The sequence below is a fragment of the Eucyclogobius newberryi genome, unplaced genomic scaffold (assembly GCF_026437365.1).
Source record: "Eucyclogobius newberryi isolate DKJ021-1_F unplaced genomic scaffold, fEucNew1.0.hap1 SCAF_6, whole genome shotgun sequence".
NCBI lineage: Eukaryota > Metazoa > Chordata > Actinopteri > Gobiiformes > Gobiidae > Eucyclogobius > Eucyclogobius newberryi.
Genome location: NW_027316278.1, coordinates 18494348 through 18515307, shown reverse-complemented (window position 1 = coordinate 18515307; position 20960 = coordinate 18494348). Strand labels below are relative to the sequence as shown.

Below are 20960 nucleotides of genomic sequence, written 5' to 3'. Positions count from 1 at the left end.
AGTCTATTTTTTGGGGATAAATTTCATGTTTTAGAGTTAAAGCTCTTTCCTTGTATAATTAAACAAACTGGCTCTCAGTTTTTTAGAAAAGATGTGTAAAAAAACAAATCGAGCATTAACATCACTTCACTCAGTGTTTAAATTGAATAATGTCAAACTCTGTAAGAAGTGCAACGGTAAGGAACATGAAATAAAAGAGCAGCAGAAACACTCCATAATGCTTCCCCACATGGAAGCCCCTCACTGGCACAAAGATGAACGAGAACACCAGAGACAAACCCAGGGACGCTGCAAGGACCCACGGCAGATCACCCTCCAGTTCAATCTTTCAGAGAAAAAAATAATAATATGAAGGCGGTGGCAACAACAGGTATAAACATAAAGAAGTCTTGCAATTAAAAGATTTGGATTACCTGCACGTCAGCATGCGTTTGAAACGTCTGTGCCAAACATCCAAGGCCCACGCCAAACACCATGTCTGTGCGCTCCAGTCAAGGATGAAACATATTCGCCATTTTTAACTTCATATTTAAAAACATTGATGACAAGGATACTGAAAATGATCCCACCAAAGCAAGCGGATATAGCCATCCGTGGGTAACCCTGCTTGGCCAGGGTGATGTCAGAGAAACAGTCTACAAAAAGTGAAGCAAAAGTCAATAGGATGGTCGACCTCCAAAATGAGGGGCGCACCTTTTGCAGTGTTGTACAGAAAATATCGATACAGCATTAGATTATGACAGACTTTATGGCAATACTCATGTGTATTGTGATAACAAATGAATTATAACTTGAAGTATGCACTTACAGTGGCTTGCAAAAGTAGTTGCACCCTTTTTCCACGTTTTGACATAACACAACCGCAAACTTAAATAAATTGTATCAGCATTTTGTGAAAGAGCAACACAAAGTGCCAAACAATTGCGAAGTGGAAAATTATACACGAGTTCCAGATAGAAAGTATTTAGGCCCCCCCGAGTCAATACTTGTTTTCTCTTTCTCTGCAATTACAGCTGCAAGTCTTTTGGGGTTTGTCTCCACCAGCTTTGCTCATCTACAGAATGACATTTCTGCCCATTCTTCTTTGTAAAACAGCTCAAATCAGATTTGATATAGAGCATACGTGAACAGCAGTTTTCAGATCTTGCCACAGGTTCTCGATTATGGATTTAAGTCTGGACTTTGACTGGGCCTTTCTAACACATGAATATGTTTTGTTTTAAACCATTACAGTGTAGCTCTGGCTTTATGTTTAGGGTCGTTGTCCTGCTGAAGGTGAACCTCCCCCCCAGTCTAAACTCTTGCAGACGACAACAGGTTTTCTGAAGAAAAGCAGCTTGATAGTGGAGATGGTATGTTCAGAGTCATTTTACTTTTGCAAGCCACTGTAAGAACCTGCTGACTGCTGCATTAAGGCTGAATCAACTGGGCTGAAAAGGTGACTTTTTCAAAGGGCATGAAATTCTAATGATAGTCAACATCTCCAATCACCTCCAATGCTGTTACCCCAGGCCAGCAGAGTCAGTCCAAGGACAGTGTTGCTGAGACTCAGAACTACACCCAGCATATGCAGAAGACTGACAACTTCAGAGGCTGCGGCGCTAATCACCAAAGCACTGGTCACAAATCCTAAAATGGCAAAAACCTGGTGAAAGAAAAAGGGTATATTCCACCATCACAATTTAACAGAGATTAAGAAATAATATGCTTGAACAATGGCGACTTACAGGGTGGTAGGATGGAGGCTGATCATTGGTTGTAGTGCAAAAGACAATCGCACACAGGAAAAAACCAAAGAGTAAAAACAGAAGCCAAAGAGGAAACTGTCCTTGAATCATGAAGTCTCCATCTGGGAATTACAGGTTTAAAAGGTGTGACTTTTTGGTGAAGGTCTGCCACTTGTTTGTCTCATGGAAATGTTATAGCTTGGACTGGAATATTCCAATGTATAACATTAAAATTACAGGTATTTTAGTGTTATAAAATACCTTAAGAAATAAGCATTCTTATTGTGAATGTGGCCGTTTCTCCACAAATCTGACCCACAAGTTAGTAATTTAAATGCTCTATTGTGGAACATTGCAGGCACAGCAATAATGGAGACAAGCAGCTGTCTTGAAAAGTTACATGGTTCAATTTAATGTTAATTACATATGATCTATTTAGGCAAACTTAACACAGAACTGTGATTTAGGAAGAGTTTGACTTACAGGCTCCAGACTGGAAAGCAAAGAGACATATGACTGGAGCAATGATTAGGTGAAGGCAGTTGAGTGGACGCTTCCAGTTTTTGTCATCTTTATCTGGATCCACAACAGGGCAACAGAGCAGCAGCAGAAACTCCAGAGGTGTCTGAAGCATACAAACATCACACAGTCTAAACCAGGTTCCATTGTTCAGTTTTAATTTTCATATTAAAAAAAATACCTTCAATATTTTAAACACTCTCCATTTAGTTGTTTTTCTCCTCCACTTACTGCTGTCTATGGGATTAAGAGAGCTAAGCAGGATATGACTTGTTGACTCAGAGTATGGCAAAAGTGGTGTGTATTCTGTCTCTGAAAAACAAAATCATAAAATTGTAATTAACAGCCATAATGTGCGTAAAGTAGGCTTGTGAAGTCAATTTTCTTACCATATTCATGTGGGATGAACCTGGCATTTAACGGTGGTATCTCATCATCTGAAGTGTCAGACGACTGGTACTCTAAGAATGTAACACAAAAATGTGGTTTTACACGTATTAGACTCTTAAGGATTGTTCAGACTCTAACCTGGTGCTTGTGGAGCTGTTTGAACAGTCGAATTCAATGAACGCTTCTGTCGATTGTAGATAATAGTGCTAATAATTACGGTCAGTACATACACAATATAGAGGCTGAGATAACCTAAAGATAAAGACAATCTATAAGTGCAAAATCATGACAGAGAATTTCATTAAAAGACAGAAAATAAAATACCCAGTGTTTCTCCCAGTGAGATGGTTCCTCTGTACAGAATAACAAAAGTCCAATACACTGCAGACATATAAAAGATCAAATCGCGGAGAAAAGGACGCGATGCCAAAGCAAAAGGCTTGACCAGAGCCACGCTGCCTGCAACAACAGTAGTAACAAAAATGCCCGCCCCTACAGAGAATAAAGAAAGGCAATGACCATATTTAGAGAACAGATACATGTTTAAGGGCTGCGTTATTGAAGAGGCAACTACACTCACCAAATAAGGCTCCCACAGCCAGTCCAGCTGTGTGTGGATGAGTGATCGCAGCCATCGCACTAAAGATGTCTGGAGCCCCATTACCAAGGGCCAAAAATGTCACACCCTACAATTACTGTTAAGGGCACTACTGTATACAACATTCAAGTTATCAGGGGAAAATACAGTTTGTAGATGATGATAAAAAGGATACCGCTACAGTGTGTGTGAGGCGCAGACTAGTGGAGATGGCTGAGAGATTGGGACAGAAACTGTAGATCAAATTATTAGTTAGAAAGTGATTCATCAAATTTAGTTCCAAATTTCAGCTGAACTACAGTCAGCAGTTACAGAACAATTCCAGCTGCATTTGGTCACATGACTGTTCACATGTGACCATAAAAGCTGGCTTGTCGCTGGTAGAGTGCACTAAAAGAAAAAGCATGAAGCTGAGACTAATAAGGGAATGTGGCTATGCTACTAGTAATGACCAAATCAATGTCTGTGGGTCACTGGAACAGGCATTATTTGTTTGCATTAACAAATACAAAAAACATAAATCAAACTTACAACTTAGAAGCAGTGAGTCCAAGAATAATAAATAGAAAGAGCAGCCATATCATCTGTGGAGTATAAAAAACAGGAATCTCTGCAATTTGCAAATAAAGACTCTTCATATCATTAAGCAATACAGAAGGACAGAACAGGTTGTTCTGACAACATTTAATTTCATAAGGATTTAATAAAGCGATGAGATGAATTGTTCCCCTGTCACAGCACATGAGTTTCTCAAAAAGAGCCTGACCCTTTCACCTCCACGTGTCGGACAACAGTCAGAAACACTTACGCAGAGAGTGACGGCGAGAGGAGTGAGGTTGGAGGGGAACAGACAGAAGGCCACATGGATGTAGTTGATAAAACTATCCCCTGAATTACAATCTGAAGTGTTCTTCACGAAGGCACAGCGATCTTTAGCGTTGAGGTGCATCACTTTATCACACTACACCAGGGACAAAAGACAAGCATTTTAACGTAAGTGTGAAATAAGGTCAAATAATAATAATAATAATAATAATAATAATAATCATCATCATTATCATTATTATTATTATTATCTGTAAATAAACTTAAAATTGTATACAAATGTATCATACATAGACCATAATAAATGTTGTGGACCACTTCTGTATTTCATGTGATAGGAAGTGAGATAAATGACATTTATTATCTCATAAACAATGTGACTTTGTTGCAATGATTAAGTGGAAATTAAGTGGACTGCAGGGTGCACCAAAGACTTTCTATCATTTAACTCGTAAACGCAGTGAACAGCTGTCATGTTTTCACTGACCTCATCCGTAGTTTGCGACGCCATGGTCTTGTTTTGGTTTTAACTTATGTCGAAATGTTCCTTCCTGAAATTATCGAAATCCTCAGCAGGAAAATTCCTGATAACAGAGAAACATAAACGTGTACTCGCCTTCTCCCGAAGCCGCTCTCATTCTGGCCACAACCCGTGTTCTATCATGAACTACATAGATTCATTCAAAATACACCCGTTGCTTGACCGCCGATTTAACCTGTAAACAACCGCTCCACTTTCAGCTCGAGTCCGCGTTGCTGTCCATCGTGTACCTTCAATAAACCCCGCCCACTCACGGGGCACCGTGCTGCGTTCACAGGCCGAGCTAAAGCTGGGTATTTACGCTACTCAAGAAACTGGATATTACCGTAAATACATACGGTCTAATAATAGGACATTCAAATGTATTTCGTAACATTCCAATTACTTTATTTTACATTGTGAATGTTGGGCTACAGTCTGTACATGGACAAAATGGGATCTAAATATATACATAATACAATATATATATTCATGGTATTGAAGTATTTTGAAATGCTTAATTAGTTGAGTGGTGTGTTTGCTGGTAGACTAATGCTGCATTATCACTTGGAGAGTCAGGGTTGTACCAGCCTCTCTCATGGTTTGTTGCCACAGGACACAAATCCTGCTCACACCACCTGGAAAAAGATGTCAGACTATTTATCAATTCAATTTCACACTTAACAACAGCCTTATACCTTAGAGCTGTGTAGACATCAGCTTGAGATGCGCCTTTCCATGATGCATGATCAATAAGAAGAGCACCTATTTAAAAATCACATTGTGAGCATTCAAATAGGGTGTAATTTTTGATTATTTTTATGTTTTACCAGCATAGATACGAGCCAAACTATATGCTAGATCTCTCGCAGCAAGTTCAAGAAAGCTGGGCTCCTTAATGGCAGCGTCCTGTACCAAGAACTCCAGTTTGGAGAGTGCACACTGCGTTTCTTTTACTGCTGGAGTCAATAAAGAAACTCCAGACGCACCTTCAAGAAGGGACTAGGATAAAAGCAAATAAGGACACATGTCTCAATAGTGCATACTTCATTTAAACCAGTTTGGCAAGCTACCCATTACCTTGGTGTGGCTAAAATATGCCCGAAGAACCATGCCTGAGCTTCTTGCCACACAGCGAAGAACGTCCAATGACAGGACATTTGTTGTGCCTTCCCAAATGCTCAACACCTTGAAGATCACAATGGTCAATAGACAGTATGCAGAGAACAGCGGGTTGTTTACAGTTCACAGTTTAAGACCTGTGCATCTCGAAGAAGTCCTGGCAACCCAGTATCTTCAATGTAGCCCTGTCCCCCAAAGCTTTCCAACCCCTCGGACACCACAGCCACAGCCTAAAACAGAAGAATGTTAAACACAAATAGACAATGCAGAGAATATTATGTCATTACTACTATTGTCTGAAACGTACCTGCTTACCTGTGTACAATTTGACAACAGGTGTGAGAAGACGTAGGAGATGTGTGTCAAGTTCTGTTGCAATACCAGTTTCCTCTCTGCCCAAAAGACGACAGGCATCCATAACCAAGAGAAAGGCCCCGCGAGTCTCGACCTAAAAACAAAGAGATGTTCAGTGCATGGGAACAGAAGAACGTAGTAATTTTGTCCATGATACCTCCATCCTGGCAAGTGTCTGCACGTGTAGTGGGTGGTCTTTAAGAAGCTTGCCAAAAGCTTTGCGGCGGGTTGCATAGTCACGGGCGAGTTGAACCACCCTGCCGAAACAATTAACAATAATAACAGTAAAGATTTTAGGGCTGCTACTGGTTATTTTAGTAGTCAATTAGTCAGTGATTATTTTTACTGTACACTGAGATTTTAAAATACATAAATCAATCAAATAAAAGTTGAAATATGGCAACTGAAGTCTTCTGGATAGAAAACAATTCTGAATTAAGTGTATTATTAATGAAAATAGAATTTAATAACTTAACAGTCTTTGTGATAAAAAGGTCTTTTTGTATGTGTTTTATAGTCTGTGCAGGTAACGAAATACAATCATTTTTACAGACTTGTTTTTTTGTCAATTAATCATTGCAGCCCTAAAAAGAGAGAAGAAATTGAGAAACTGAAAATGTTACATAAAACATCTTGCCTTCTCATTGCTCCTGCTGCAGATAAACTGTTGTGGATCCGGGTTATTGTAAGCATGTTTGCAATGGAAGCCACACCCCTTCCTTCAGTAGAAATCTTTGATGCATAAAAAATTAATCTGATTAGCATTTTTGGTTAAAAAAGTGTGCTCAAAGATTGGAGGTACAGGAGGTTATCTTGGTTACCTACCAAATGAGCGGGGAGTCCGTCCAGCAGTAACTCTGCAGTAGGCATCTGTCTGGTCCCCAGTTTGTCCTTCAGTCTCTGCACTTCTATGCCTTTCAACTGACCACTCTCATCACGACTCACTCCAGCATAAAACAAAGACAGTCCTTGACTACCCTGCATAAGGGAGGAATAACGACAGTGCAATGATTATAATTTCATAACAAAAATACTCAAGGATCTCAACACATTGTAATTTGTGTCAAATTGTACCGGAATTACAGTTCCTGTGGCGTCTTGCACTCTGGCCAGTGTGAGAGTCATGTCGGCGTCTGTTGCAGAAGTGAACCACTTATAACCATAAAGCTTGAATGAACCATCGGTTTGGGGAACAGCTACAGTTTCTGTTCCATTTGCTGTGGAAATGCAAGAAAACATCAAATACAAACTCTAGATAAAAACAAGGAGAACCTTTTAACACATGGTTTGGTGTAATCCCTCATTTAACATATATTGGCAACATGTGTTTTGCTGTCTATAACCACACAAATTCTACTAACCCACATCAGATCCTCCTTGTCTCTCCGTCATCCACTGCCCAGATGTCCAAAAATATTCAGCGTTACGAGTGGTCAATCGTTTAAAAGCTTCTTCAACTGGCCAAGAAACACCTAAGGACTTGTGAACAGAAAAACAAGACTGTTGTAGTGAGTAGTAGATACTAGTTGATGTAGTAGATAGTGATGAAACTATTTAAGAACCTTTGAAATTGTTTTAATAAACACACCTCAATAACTTTAGCTGCTCCATCAGTCATGGCCAGAGGGCAGGTGTAGAGTCCAGAGGAGGGTGAGAAGAGGAACAACTTGCTCATTTGATATACACGACTTAAAGAAAAGAGATTAAGTTTACATGTGTGATTTGGGGCAATCTTAAAGATATAACGCTCTAGCCAGACCTCCACTCCCCATAATGTCTCTCATAGCCAATGGAAACAAGTCCTTCTTGTGCAGATAAATCTTTCATTCGTTTCCAGGCGGCACTTGTGTGGATAAGGTCCACTCTGCGACCCCAAGAGTCATACTGAACCAGATGTGGAGGAGACACTTCGCACGCTCTGCCCAGGCCGTCAACTTCATTGGCCACACACTCTCCAAATGCACACAAATCTGAAAGAACAGCCTGGGACGACACACAAGTTTCAAAGTTTTAAAACAAATAAGCAGAAAGAAACAACTCAGAAATGTAATACTTCACCTCATGTGGTATAAACCTCTTCAGATATCCAGTGAGCAGAGCATCTTCAAGGAACGGGTTCTTTAGCACGGGTCTCTCTTGAAAGAAGCACCCAATTTTTGCTTTGGAGAACGGCAGACTGTCCACAACAGACTTCTTCTCTAGTTTGGTGCATGTTTGAGCAGCACTGATTGAACTGGCATGTTTGAGTGACTGAAGAGGGCCACGGGGAACCGTATGCCTCGCACTCTCGACCCTACTGTATGAGATTGTGCGAAACCGCATGACGCCAAAGACCCGCGAAGTGTTTGATGCAGGTTAAAGTTTAAAGATAATTTACTCAATTTTTTTAGTGTAAACAAAGTAACAAACACAGACGCGATAAAATGTGAAAAGGGAATCTACCTCTATTTTTTAAATGGAGGTGTCCACCTAAAATGACCTCGATAAAAAACTATGGAAGAAATATGGCCATGTTTACATCCGGAACTACACCCTTTCAAAATAAGTCACACAAAGAGTAAATGCGTAGGATTTTTGAATCTACGTTTTAAAAGTTTTGGCATATTATTTTTCATTCAATTGTCTGCATTTCGTTCCATTGACAGGGAGTGAAGTTGCAAGGTTTCTCAATCGGTGACTCACCGTTTTAGCAAAACTTGTTAAATAATCTAGCAAATTGCCAAAGAGCCTTATAAATCATGATACAAAATAAATGCTTTTCCAGAACCTGTTTTATTGTTACAACTTTGTCTTCCAAAAATACAGTTTTGCCTGTTCCTGAACACTGGCAGAAAGCATGCAACAATTATCAAAACAATCAAGATCACACATTTAAAATGTTACTTTCATGAACCAAAAAGTTCAAAAAAAAAACAGTTCCAGCACAAATAAACAGTTTAGTTTTAACAAAAGACTAAAAAAAATATAGATACTGATAAAACCCAGTAAATAATTGTTACACCAACTTGTAAAAGCCTTGCCTGGGTTTCCAGGACGGAGCAAAGTCTTGATCAACACAGCCATGTTTCAGTGTACAAAAATACAAGTTTCAAATGCAGAGCACAAGCTCTTCCTCTGTTACAAATCAAGATGCAAGTTACAGTTGAAGATTACCAGTAGATGCAAACAAAACAAATACCTTTTTTTAAACAAAACATAAAATGATTAGGTAAATTACACAGCACTAAGATGAATACAGTATTAACATATATTTTAACAAAATATATAGACAATGTTAAAACTACAGAAAACCACAGGAGAACAAAATATTTTTAAAACGATACGATCAAAGTCAAGATGAATAAATGATTTGAATACTCGGGAAGCTTTTCCTTGCAAAAGCACACACAGAGAGAGAATTTTCTTTATACTGTTTCAGTGGTGTTCATCAATCACCCTTGGTAAGAAGATCTTCAATATAGGCATCAAGCTCATCATCTGTGTTGATGTCTATGTCCTGAAAGAAAACAGCATTACATATTTGGTTACAATCATGAAGGGAAAACATTCTCTCCCACTTGCACTCCATGGTTTTCAGTCACATGACATATGACATTACATTGACTTGCATTAATGACCAACAATGAGCCAAAACTTGAATCATAATTACTATTTGCCAAATCTTAATCTGAACCTGAATTAACTCATATCTCGACTTTAAACCCAGGTGTTGATCTGTAATTGAAGGATTTACTTCATTGGAACCTGATTGTGTTGCATTTCTTCTTTCAATTGTGATTTTAAAAAGAGCGGATAGCTGATGCTCAAAACATGGCCGCCATCTCTTTGTGAGAACAAGTTATGAGGGTGTGATATTTTTATAGATAATACTGGGGGTTTAGTTGATAAAAAAAAATCAATTAAACTTATTCTATTATGATACTGATGGTTGCATGTCCTTAACAATAATGTCCCCTTTTTGGATAAATAGAAGTAATTCTAAACAAATGCATGGAAATGAAGTTCAAGAAAGACTTGTTATGATTTTGTCTGCTATGGGAGGAGGGGGAATGTCCTCATTATAGAAGAAAAGCAAACATGTAATTTTTCCATAATAATTTGCCTTTAAGAATCAACATTCTCATTCTAAAGTATTAATTATAGTACTTACGCTCTACAATTGTGTTTTAGTCACTCTAGAGTCAATGCTAGTCTTACCTCTTGTACTTTTTGGAGAAGTGCAACAATATTAGTTCTCAGTTTCTGCAGTTTTTCATCGGCTTCTTTGAGTTTGTTTTCAGTATTGCTGCATTTCTCTTCCACAGCTTTAGCCTTGGCATCTGCTCTGCTCTGATAAGAGTTACACAGAGACTGCAGACCGGATTCATACTGCTGAAAATATTCTTTCTAAAAGGGGAAAGTGGAGAGATGTGCAGTATAAATACAAGGCAAGTGCACATTAAACACTTCTACTTCTCGCAGAATAGAATCTACAATATACAAACAAATGTCTCACCAAAGGAAAAGACACTAGCTCTTCAGCCGTCATGCTGTTAACTTCATCTTTGGGGATTCGGAAAACAGGAGGGAAAAAATAATGGAGCATTGTCCTGAAAATAAAGAAATGAAGCAACCATTAGAAATTAGAAAAGTATTTACCGTCTAGAAAGAGTTAATGTTGTAAGGCACTAAGAGTTTAAAGCATCGTTTTAAATCATAGCAGTACAAATGTCACAAAGAGCACACCTGAGCATGTTAACCAGGCTGCCTGTGACTTCTCGGCTGGTTCCAGGTTGCGTTGTGTCTGGCTCCATTGGAGACGGGCCCTTCTCAGTCTCCTGCTGCGTGTCTGGTGTTTGAGAGTTTGGAGATGCGGGCTTCATCAAACGAACGTCATCGCTGCCCTTAAACACCCTTTGCAAAAAACCACACAGCAAATATGTAAAATGTGTTTTAATATTGTTTAACAATTTAAAAGCATTTCTTACCATCTGTCTTTTGGTGTGGACGTAGGTACGTAGTCAAACTTAACCTTCCAGCGAACAGTTTGTTTATTTGTTTCAACAGCAATAACTTTACCCGTGTACCATTCTTTATTAACACGCACTTCCACTAAAAGACCCTTATCTGCCGGAAAAATAGGCAACATGTTTAGGCTTTTAGGAGCAATTTATTATTCCTATTATACAATAATTGTTCTAACCTTTCTGGGTATTTTTGGTGTCGTCTTCGGCTTCTTCTTGGGCTTTCTGTGGTACCTGCTAAAAGTTGATTGGAAGTAATTATTGCAAGAAGAGACATAAGTTAAATGCCCCCACAGCATGCATGATCCCAACTGTCTAAAATGAAAGACAAGCATGCTTTAAGATGTTGATAAGTAGTAATTGATAAATCCGCTAATCACCAACAGGGAAAAGAAAAAATGGGCACGCCAATAGAACAGTGGTCCTCAAACTAGGGGTCGAATTATTTCAGGGGAAAGACGATATGGGGACATTTTGAAAAGTTAAACAAGGCTTGACACTCTATAAATACTGTGGTAAATGTAGATTCCCATTTGTCTAGGCCTATATCCTGCAAATAAAATCTAACATTAGACAGAAGATAATTTATTAGATTCATTTAGCAGTTTAGCCCATTTTTTGGTTTTTGAGAGTCAAAAATGCCAATGATTGTAATTTTGCAGGTTGCGACTGAAAAGGTTGAGAACCACTGCAACAGAAGATTCTGATTCTGAGAAACAAGAGTCCTTTTGAAAGTGAAAAAGCAGAAGCCAGCTTGAATTTAAACAGTAGAGGGCGGCAGGTAAGGCTACCTTCGCTCTAGCACCATGCTCAGGTGAGGAAAGAGTTTTAGGGGAGGATGCTGCTGCAGTCAGTGCCTGTCTGGTAGGGGTAGAAACCCCCTTCTTCGCCGCAGAATTGCTGAGTTTGTTAACCTGCAGGGTCAATAGCAAAATAATCCAATTCTTGCCTTCTGACAACGACTTACTCATTTATGGACACATATAAATATAAAGTTCATTGAATTTCTTATAGATCAGAATAGTGAAACAAAACGGAAGCAAGTTCACATCACAGCACACATGCTTGCCAGGGAAAAAAAAAGTCAAAAAACATGAACATGAAAACTCACCTCCTCCAACTTTCCTCTCTTGGATGCCAGAGTTTTCCCCACTACTTTGCCACGGCTAGCAGCAGCAGCCGCCATCTTTGATTTCTTTGTTTGTGGTTCTTCATCACTCTCCTCTTCACTGTCATCCTCCTCCTCTTCTTCTTCTTCTTCCTCATCCTCCTCTTCCTCACTGTCTTCCTCTTCGATTATCCTCTTGCGTTGCCCAGAAGCTGCTGCTGGCGACGCTTTGGCAGGAGTCTGTATGAGGACAAAACTGTTAATATCTTGCATCATAACAATATCCCAATCTTTGTCTTATGCTCCGACTTGACCTTTGAAGTCCGACTCAGCGGTGTTGTTTTTGCAACAGCTTTCCGTGCCGTCTTAGTAGTGGGTGTCGCAGCTTTGGCAGCAGCTCTGGACTTTGGTGACTCTGGTTTAGCAAGAGAAGCGGGGCTTCGAGTGGGCCGCTGAGAAGCAGCACGGGACGGGGGAAGACTGGGGGCATTTTTAAGGTGAGCGGGCAAAGGCGGTGAACGGGGGCGAGTAACTGATCTCTCCGATGACCTAGTTGGCTAGATCATGAAAAATATAGATAGTTGGGGGTGTGTAGTAATAGAATAGTAAAACAATTATCAAACTGTTGAATAAAGTATTTTCAGTGGTCAGTTTAAGCTCACCTCCAGTGGCAGTTTCTTAACATCAGCTGCTGATTTTATCGTGTTGGTTTTCTGAGAAAGAAAGTATGGTCAAATATAAATAGCATTTATTGTGTGTAAGGACAAAACATACCTGCAAGGCATCAAGTTTCTCCTGTTGCTGTTTAATTTTTTCTGTAAGTTCTTTCTGTTTGTCCTCTGCAGAGGGTTTGTCTTTTTTTAAGATTCCACAAGGCAAATTCTGTTTTTGTTCAAGAGCATCACATCTGGAAAAAACAAACACAGTAAACATATGTAAAAATATGCTATCAGGTGCTTAATATTTATTGTGTCATGAAGTTACTCTTAAGCTGTAATCTCTTTTAAATCATTAGTGCAGAAGTTAATTAAATCAAACCTGTCTTGGCCGCTGTCTGGGTTCATAAGACACACCCAACTGTCTGGGTAGCGCTTGTCTACTGCATCCATCTCAAAAGGTAGAGTCCTCCACTTTAAACATTTATCTAAACAGATACAAATAACTTGGGGATGAAAATATAAGAAATATATCAAAAAGATCAAGCAGGCAGTTACGAACCACACTGAATAGTAACTGGTATCTCCATTGCACGACGTCTTTTGTATCTCGTCTCTGAAGAAGGAGGCGCAGACCAGCTGGCAGACAGGTAGCCAAACTCATCCCAGAACTTCACTATGCCTTTTTGAGCTGTCATTGTTTAAACACAGTTACCATAGTCATGAGTTGCAAAGAGCAAACACATCTAACAAAGCATTGCCCCTGTAAACATTAATAACATGGGGGGCTACTGCACTTAATGCATGTCTCCTTGCTTTCTGGTCTCATCTGCTGGAGTAGTCTGACCCATCCTGGGGTTCAGGACTGAACAGGGGCAGCACATCACAGACACAGAAAACTCTCACATTCATTCACTACTGGAAATTTGGAGTTGCCAATTTACCTAACACATGCACGTCTTTGGACTTGGGAGAAAGCCAGAGAACCCACGGTAACAAGAGAATGACAGAAAGCCCAGGAATCTAACCCATAATCTCCTTAATGCCACTGCGCAGCCCAAGCAATGATTTATTTCTATACATTCATGTAAGTATTATACATCTTGTTCTTAAATATGCCAGTATGCAACTGGCTTAGACAACTGTCACAACATTAACTGTTTGCACGTAAAGCTCACCGATATTTGAGTCCTTCCAGTACTGAGCCAGGTGATCTCCCATTGACTTCAAAAGGTGGCGATATTCTTTTGCATCTGCAAAGTCTTGTTTGTTGTGAGTGGGCTCCAAAACTAAATATGGAACATCAACTACTCCAACAACCCCCCCACATGCCCTGAAACACACAATTAAATGAGCATACACTCTCGTAGTCTGATCATTTGACATCTACAAATGTACTTACATGCCTCCCTCAAGCTGAGGTCCAGTCTTTTCATACATTTTGATGAGACGGGAGCAATTGTAAATAAACATTCCATCCAAGTCCCTCTGGTCAATGTTTACGCCAAATATAAAATTCAGCTCTTTAGGCTCCTTTAATGCCCTGACAACATAAAACAGGTAAACAGTCACAGAAAGGGAACAGAATAAATTATATATATATATATATATATATATATATATTTATTATCTCGTCTTTTACATTGATAAAAAATTGATATTTTTTATCAATGTAAAATACAAGACAACAAACAACTAAACCATACTTCTGCTTGGCTTCGAGGACTCTTTTTTTCATCTCTGCATCTCGCCGGAGCATCATGGCTGCATCCTGAACCTTTCTCAAAATTGCCTAAAACAGAATGGTGGCTGTTTTAGCACAATTTGTAATAAGATAATTTATTGAATAAATTGCTCTGAAGAATACCCGAGAATCTTTTGACAAGTCATCCCCATGTTTAGCCTCCAGTGCAATGCGCTTGCTCTCGGCTTCTCTCGCTTTTTCTTCAGCTAGAAACAAGAAAACTCTTAACCACTTATTTTCAAATGTAGTTTAGTTTTAGTTTAGCACCTACCAATTTTGGCAAGATGATCTGCCTTCTTGACTTCTTGTTCAGCACGAGTTTTGAACCGAGTGGATGAATATTTGTAAAGTCTGGTTGAAAACAAAAAAGGTACAAACCATTTAGTTCAAGATTCAAGCTTTTGCATTCATGCAAAATTATTACCGTGGTTTATATAGACAGCAGGAGAGTCTTTTCGTCCTGACTTTATGTCCTTGGATAAATATCCTCATGCGTGGGTCAATATACAAAACTGCAGCATATGCCCTGAATGACCTCCGCTCTGGCTTTCTGTTGAAAAATAAAGATGATCACAAACTACATATAAAAAAGGCGGACAAAATTGTTTTCCATAACTGTGAAATTTGAAAAGTGCACTCACACTCCTTCAACTGGGGTTCCTGACATAAGTATGTCCTGATGATCAGTCTCAAAGTCCAGCTCTGGATCCCTGCTGTCCATCAGCTTTAGGTTGTAGATAATCACAAGAGTTCCTGAAAAAAATGTATCATACATGTTAATACATGCCACTTACCGATAGTAAAAATCTCCAAGTTAAAACAAAATAAGGTCACAAAATGTAGATTTACCGCTGCTACTTTCTATTTTGTTGAACTGCTCCATGAGTTGCTGTTCATTTTTAAATGGAGAGTATTTGAAGATCAGCTCTGTTTCAATTGCATACTTCTCTGGATCAGATGTCAGAGGCTCTTTTGTCTTCAAGTCCCACGAAGGCAGTGGCACAATAACCTAGAGACACAATTGATACATAAGTCATATACCTCATACAATATCTGTGTGAAAATAAGTAATGCACATGTCATATTAAAGTATTCAACAAATACCAACCTCATCCAGGCCTTCCTCTTCATGAAATGTCCGTGATAAAAATAGACATGTGAGAGTGGTGCCCTTTTTTGTGAACAAGATGAAGTCTTTCCCAATACGCATCGAACCGCTGTTGGTAAACAAAAACAGATACATTTAAAATAAAATCTCAAAATTAGAGAAAACCACACAATGAACTAACGATTTCAGTCCATTTCCATATTGGCCAATCTGGCTGGATTCTGTTGAGCGTTTATTTGACTTTCCAAACTGAATCACATGTGTTGACTCATCTAGGAGGAAAAAAGGAAGATTCTACATAAATTTCATGTTACAAAAGCGAATACTGATACATTATTTACAAAAGAAAACTTACTAGGATCCATTCCAATTCCATCATCAAGGAAACACAACATGTATCCGCCCCGTAACTCTGGCCTTTTGTCTGAAAATGTATAGTGAAATACTTGTGAATACTGTCATATTTTGCGTCAACATATTATGAGCGTGGAATACCTGTGTAGATATCAATTCGTGTAGCATTAGCATCCCTGAAAAATATTTTATTGTCAGTTTGTAATATGTTTGGCTTGATTTGATTCATCAAAAAACAACATCTTTACCTAGAATTATCTACAAGTTCAGCCAGTGCACCAAACAGGAACTCATGAGTTGTTCTGAAAACAATTTTTTTCTCAGTATGTAAGATAGGTCACTGCATTCATAGTGATGCACTTCTTATGTTTGATTAATAGTAGTAAACTGATACTTACGAATTTGTGTGAAGGTACTCAAAGGTCAGCTGAGCTCTGCTCAGAGAGCTATAGCTCGAGAATGCCATGGTCAAGCAATTTCAGGATTTTTATTTGGCCTGTGAACACAGACAGATTTAAAGCCATGAAGTTGAACCATATCCCAGTCCCCTTCTTGTCATCATTATGTCATTTGGGACTTCTTCATTGAACAATGCCCCTCCACACCTCCTCCAGGTGAGTGTGACCACGTGGGAGGCCTGTTTGGGCTGCATTAAACATCTCGAAGCAGAGCCATGGGGCACAGACAAATTAACGTTAGCACTAACGAGCTAGCTACATGCTAAACAATGAGTCGGGCCACTAGAATAGTCCACCCATTACAATGATTTACTTCCAAATAGTCACTACCGGGCTCGCGACGAAGACTAAGCGCAATGACACAACTATGGACGCCCTGAATCACAAAGTGCACGGTGTTTAATGCGGCTGGTTAGCTAGCGCGACACTACAGCAACGTTAGGCAGCCATTACCGAACCAGGAACTCATTTTCTCTTCAGACCTTTATCATCGGACAGCGGTTCTGCTGCAGCCTCACACTTGTACGGAACCGGTCCAGGGAGAAAGAGACCTCTGCTCTCCTTTTCTAAACATGAGACAGTTTGCCAGGCCCAAGAAACCTCTCAGTCCGACGGCGGAGTTTCCTCTGGTCCTAAATCCCGCCCTCGCTCTAGATAAGTAACCAATAACAGGAACATACTCCAGCACATGCCTGAAGTGTTTTTAGACGTCCTTAAAATCAAAGTATTATGCAGCCATAATATAACAAAATAACCTCATTAAGCCGGTTTTACTACTATTCTAAATTGATTAGAAAATATGACATATTCAGATCGTATTTACGGATACATTTTATTTAAGACACTTCAACAATGGCGTAGTCACAAAATATCACAAGACACTGTTGCTTGTATTTGTATATGACATTTAGTTATTTACCAGAGATTCCTGAAAATACAAGACGAAAAAGTAAAATGAGTAACTGATTAACTTACAAGCTTACATGACAATGAATGAAATTACAATTACCTGATGCTGCCAGAAGGTATGTGGATTCGGGGAATATGTGAGGCTTACAGATAGACAAAGTAGTAAACAAACTACAAGTAAAACAAGAGCTACTTCCAAAAGATGTCGCATAGCTACAAGTTGATCTTCCTAAATAAAGAAGTAATATTGGAACAGGATTAACTTCTGCAAAGTGCTTTTGTCCAGTTCAAGAAATACATTTACCTTTGTCAACATAACTTGGAGGGTTGGGTCATATATGGCTTGTAAACTATAGCACTTTAGTGTGGGTGCCATCACTCTCTTTGCTTCAGTATAGACAGCCTGTTTGTTTATCACATTCGGGAGGCATGCTGGTGGCAATCTTCATTCAAAACAATCCATCATGTAGACAATAACAATAAGACAGTACAAATGTAGTGCTAAATGTAAAATACGTAGGCCTAAAGGGTGAGCACACTTACGGACTTATAGAAAGCAGAGATGGCACTTTTATAGTGAGGCATGTATAACTCTCATTAGCAGTAAAATCCATAGTTGCATTAAACCTTTCATCTCCTGAGAAAACAAAAGTAATGAAGTCAAAGTTCTTCCTTTCAAATGTATAAAAAGAATGATGTCCAGTTCTACCTTCAAGCTGTAGTTGGCTGGCTGTGAAACTGGTGTGTATGGAGATGCTCTGAGAGCTCTTCTTTGAATTAGAAGATAAAATAAGAGGAACTCGAGCTTGTACTGGAGAAACAGACACTGCCATACTTGTAGAATACAATATGTCTTCTTTTTGAGGTTTTTGTTCTTTATTAGTAGTTTCAATTATTTGTTTAAAACTTGTGCTGTTTTTCTCACACAAGTGATACTGAGCAATAGATGAAAGCAGGTGGTTCCAGTCCTGTAAAACGAAGACAAACATTTTTACACAAGGCAAGTATTTTAAAATTGTTAATGTTTTTACAGCCATACCTTTACAGCATCTGGATTAGGTAGCATGTGAGTATAGCTGTAAAGACCGAGAAACGTGAAAGAGAGTGCCAGAGTCAAAAGGCAAATGAAAAATGTCACTCCAGGTGGTTTGTTGGCAACATAATCCTTCAGGTTTGTAATGGGTTGCCACAATACCATCATAAGAGGTCACAATAACCTGACCGGAACAGAATTGCAAACTCATTACATGAAACCAACACATAATACATACTAACATAACTATAACACACTAAAACATAATGAAAACAAGCTATATATTCTGCTATATACAGCTGTCAAACTCATGAAGACTTACGTGTGTTTTCCGGGTAAACTAAATTAATGTCTTTTCAAGAATAATAAAACTGTTGCCGTCGAGGTATAAGGGAACAAGCGGTAGTAAATGGATGGATGATGAAAAAAAGTACAAAACGTGTTGTAAAAACATCAGCGTTTAACTTTTTTAACTAAGCTTACAAACGTCACCATACTATAAACTTTACGACAGTGGCGAAAAGACTCGCGCTGCTCACGTGATACACGCACTGGGTGCGTCTTCAATAGATCCATGGTTCAAGGTTCAGCAGTAGTCTACGCCGCGTCTCTTTCCTTCTCCTCGAGCTCCTGTGTATGGAAAGCCAATATGATCACACTCCGCCACTTTGGAGCGGCGTATCGTGGCGCATTTTCCGGCGCTTTTACAAAATAAAGCTGCGCTTTTAATGCCGACTGGATGACCGTAAACGAGCGCCGCAATTGGCATATTGGCTTTCCATACATAAATAACGTCATACGCTTTATTTTGTAAAAGCGCCGGAAAATACGCCGCGATACACCGCTTGTGTACCCTGCCCATGGATCTATTATAATATGGACCCTGCCCTAGTCTTCAGTAGTAGTGGCAGTCGTGACGTCTTGTCTAACAAAAGATATGGGAAATAACAAGTTAAAATGCATTTCTATGACTAGGCCTAACGGAAAATCGAATTCCAAATATTGGGGACATGTCATCATGTTCATTTTCAATAATGATGAGACAATGATATCAAAATAAAAATGAAAACTTGAAAAGTGCATCAATTGTAAGCTATATCAATATTATTTCCAGAGAGTGCTGCTGCAGGACCTTCCCCTAAATTCCCCGAAATCTGAAATTCAGGGATCTTCAGCAATTCTTCCTGAAATCTGTTTGGTCTGTAAAAAAAGGAAAGTTTTACAACGGTCAAGGGAACAAGAGTGAAGGAGAAATTGGCCAAAGCAGAAAATTGCGTTAAGTCTGTATTTTTGTGTAATTAAATCTAGGAATATCTTGAATGTTTCAGTCTCGTATTACAATGTTTGTAGGTACCGAGGTATATGTTTACTTTTTTAATGTATTTTATTTATTTATTTAGAATTTTCTTCCCTTGTCAATCAAAATAATTATAAATTCTAGCAAAAGTAGATCAACACTTGTGATGTATTTGTAAGTGAGGCAGTCACATTAAGGCCTACAGCATACTTAAAAAACATTTTGATTGAGCTGACTAGTAGTGGTAGTCCAGACCCCTATGTCTCTACAAGGCCTACATGTGACTCTTTATACATTGTACTTACCTTATAGTCCTTAGTCCTTTTTCAGGACGACTACGGGAGGCAGCAGAGCTGAAGCACGATGAGACAATTTTGATGCAGATCCGTGGGAAAGATTGTGTAGCAGTGGAGGCCAGATATCACTATAGCTGCTACAAAGCATATACTAGATTCCTTTCTAAGAATCAGTCTGAAACAGTAAGGTATGTATTAATGAGACATGTATATCCCCAAAACATTTTTTTTTACAGAATGTGAACTTACACTTGATAGAATTCAACTTTGCTGAGGGAATTGTTATGGAATATTTAAATTTTAATCAAGCCACTGAATCTTGATATTTTTATCCTAGCTGGGTCTTATTTTCTTTAGATATTTCTTTAATTATTGACTAGTGTAATTTTTGAATTGTTAAATGTTAAAGTTTGACATCTCACAGGTTTATCTCATGTACTGAAGATACTGAATAATCTTGGTCACACTGCATCATTTGACAGTATCATGAACTTTGAAAGTAGTCTGGCCCAACTGCAGATACAACAGGAAAATGTAATTCCTAAGGGCTTCAATCCTGAAGTTCCCATTGTCTTCATCTGGGATAACATTGACTTTGCCGAGGAAACCATCTCCGGCGCTGGTACCACACACCATACAAACGGCATAATGGTGCAGCCATTAATTGCAGTGCGTTCAGTGGAACAGAATCATCCATGAAAATCAACTGTTTATCAACTTGATGACGAAAGATCCTGCTCCTAAAGATGTGCTGAAGCTGATCAGCTGTAAATGTAAAAGAGGTGAGTGTGCTACAAAACGGTGTTCCTGCAAATCATCGAAACCTGAATTGTACTGACCTTTGTGGCTGCAAGAACGCTTCCAGAACAGCTGGTCAAGAGGACATTCTTGATGATAGTGATGACAGTGATGATGATGATACACTTTAGAGACAATGCC

At 39.0% G+C, this 20960-nt stretch overlaps 4 protein-coding genes across 9 annotated transcripts; all 4 read right to left on the bottom strand.

The window, feature by feature from the left end:
- Positions 1-21: 21 nt before the first annotated feature.
- slc8b1 (solute carrier family 8 member B1) lies at positions 22-4801 on the bottom strand. 2 transcript variants are annotated; one of them, XM_072433399.1, is made up of 16 exons: positions 4672-4801; positions 4547-4606; positions 4043-4195; positions 3766-3818; positions 3410-3467; positions 3217-3322; positions 2961-3128; positions 2775-2888; positions 2636-2707; positions 2428-2558; positions 2211-2352; positions 1728-1849; positions 1492-1645; positions 555-635; positions 414-478; positions 22-325 (listed from the first exon to the last, which is right to left on the bottom strand). In XM_072433399.1, the coding sequence occupies exons 2-16, from the start codon at positions 4568-4570 to the stop codon at positions 131-133; spliced, it is 1638 nt and encodes a 545-aa protein (XP_072289500.1). In that variant the 5' UTR covers positions 4571-4606; positions 4672-4801; the 3' UTR covers positions 22-130. The 2 variants fall into 2 exon arrangements, with proteins under 2 accessions (XP_072289500.1, XP_072289501.1); XM_072433400.1 differs by lacking the exon at positions 4672-4801 and having other exon boundaries at positions 4547-4638.
- Positions 4802-5049: 248 nt separating this feature from the next.
- Positions 5050-8429, bottom strand: LOC140346946 (acyl-CoA dehydrogenase family member 11-like). Its single transcript, XM_072433222.1, has 14 exons — positions 8114-8429; positions 7815-8038; positions 7644-7743; positions 7417-7534; positions 7130-7272; positions 6881-7033; positions 6693-6787; positions 6213-6312; positions 6009-6149; positions 5839-5931; positions 5660-5767; positions 5410-5581; positions 5278-5344; positions 5050-5217 (listed from the first exon to the last, which is right to left on the bottom strand). Exons 1-14 carry the CDS (start codon positions 8375-8377, stop codon positions 5097-5099), a joined length of 1899 nt encoding a protein of 632 aa, XP_072289323.1. The 5' UTR covers positions 8378-8429; the 3' UTR covers positions 5050-5096.
- A 379-nt stretch (positions 8430-8808) lies between these two features.
- Positions 8809-16524, bottom strand: morc2 (MORC family CW-type zinc finger 2). Of its 3 annotated transcripts, XM_072433393.1 has the most exons (27): positions 16427-16524; positions 16277-16330; positions 16170-16204; positions 16030-16098; positions 15856-15946; positions 15675-15783; positions 15416-15575; positions 15208-15319; positions 14991-15116; positions 14838-14917; positions 14690-14772; positions 14529-14614; positions 14225-14365; positions 14001-14155; positions 13385-13513; positions 13205-13310; positions 12941-13073; positions 12829-12879; positions 12481-12723; positions 12170-12406; positions 11850-11972; positions 11238-11295; positions 11023-11161; positions 10781-10948; positions 10551-10644; positions 10253-10441; positions 8809-9551 (listed from the first exon to the last, which is right to left on the bottom strand). In XM_072433393.1, the coding sequence occupies exons 1-27, from the start codon at positions 16492-16494 to the stop codon at positions 9483-9485; spliced, it is 3108 nt and encodes a 1035-aa protein (XP_072289494.1). In that variant the 5' UTR covers positions 16495-16524; the 3' UTR covers positions 8809-9482. The 3 variants fall into 3 exon arrangements, with proteins under 3 accessions (XP_072289494.1, XP_072289495.1, XP_072289497.1); XM_072433394.1 differs by lacking the exon at positions 11850-11972; XM_072433396.1 differs by lacking the exon at positions 11850-11972 and having other exon boundaries at positions 11238-11292.
- Positions 16525-17347: 823 nt separating this feature from the next.
- On the bottom strand, positions 17348-18967 carry LOC140346760 (transmembrane protein 248). Of its 3 annotated transcripts, XM_072432950.1 has the most exons (7): positions 18751-18967; positions 18435-18612; positions 18105-18363; positions 17939-18032; positions 17700-17838; positions 17496-17624; positions 17348-17414 (listed from the first exon to the last, which is right to left on the bottom strand). In XM_072432950.1, exons 2-7 carry the CDS (start codon positions 18594-18596, stop codon positions 17394-17396), a joined length of 804 nt encoding a protein of 267 aa, XP_072289051.1. In that variant the 5' UTR covers positions 18597-18612; positions 18751-18967; the 3' UTR covers positions 17348-17393. The 3 variants fall into 3 exon arrangements, with proteins under 3 accessions (XP_072289051.1, XP_072289049.1, XP_072289050.1); XM_072432948.1 differs by lacking the exon at positions 17348-17414 and having other exon boundaries at positions 17466-17624; XM_072432949.1 differs by lacking the exons at positions 17348-17414; positions 18751-18967 and having other exon boundaries at positions 17466-17624; positions 18435-18687.
- Positions 18968-20960: the final 1993 nt, after the last annotated feature.

Bases quoted from the DNA above. Each gene is read 5' to 3' on its own strand.
- morc2 (XM_072433393.1), bottom strand. From the start codon at position 16,494: ATGGCATTCTCGAGCTATAGCTCTCTGAGCAGAGCTCAGCTGACCTTT. The intron at 15,784-15,855 runs GTTAGTTCATTG...GTTTACCAACAG, and splicing joins TATGGAAATGGACTGAAATC to CGGTTCGATGCGTATTGGGA. The intron at 10,442-10,550 runs GTGAGACATTTG...TTCCCCTTTTAG, and splicing joins AGCTAGTGTCTTTTCCTTTG to AAAGAATATTTTCAGCAGTA.
- LOC140346946 (XM_072433222.1), bottom strand. From the start codon at position 8,377: ATGCGGTTTCGCACAATCTCATACAGTAGGGTCGAGAGTGCGAGGCAT. The intron at 7,034-7,129 runs GTACAATTTGAC...TCCCTTATGCAG, and splicing joins CCACAGGAACTGTAATTCCG to GGTAGTCAAGGACTGTCTTT. The intron at 5,768-5,838 runs GTCTTAAACTGT...GTGATCTTCAAG, and splicing joins GACTTCTTCGAGATGCACAG to GTGTTGAGCATTTGGGAAGG.
- LOC140346760 (XM_072432948.1), bottom strand. From the start codon at position 18,596: ATGATGGTATTGTGGCAACCCATTACAAACCTGAAGGATTATGTTGCC. The intron at 18,033-18,104 runs GTAGAACTGGAC...TTGTTTTCTCAG, and splicing joins CAGCCAACTACAGCTTGAAG to GAGATGAAAGGTTTAATGCA. The intron at 17,625-17,699 runs GTAAATGTATTT...TTCTTTATTTAG, and splicing joins TCCAAGTTATGTTGACAAAG to GAAGATCAACTTGTAGCTAT.
- slc8b1 (XM_072433399.1), bottom strand. From the start codon at position 4,570: ATGGCGTCGCAAACTACGGATGAG. The intron at 2,889-2,960 runs GTATTTTATTTT...CTTTATCTTTAG, and splicing joins CTCACTGGGAGAAACACTGG to GTTATCTCAGCCTCTATATT. The intron at 1,850-2,210 runs GTAAGTCAAACT...TGTAATTCCCAG, and splicing joins TGCTTTCCAGTCTGGAGCCT to ATGGAGACTTCATGATTCAA.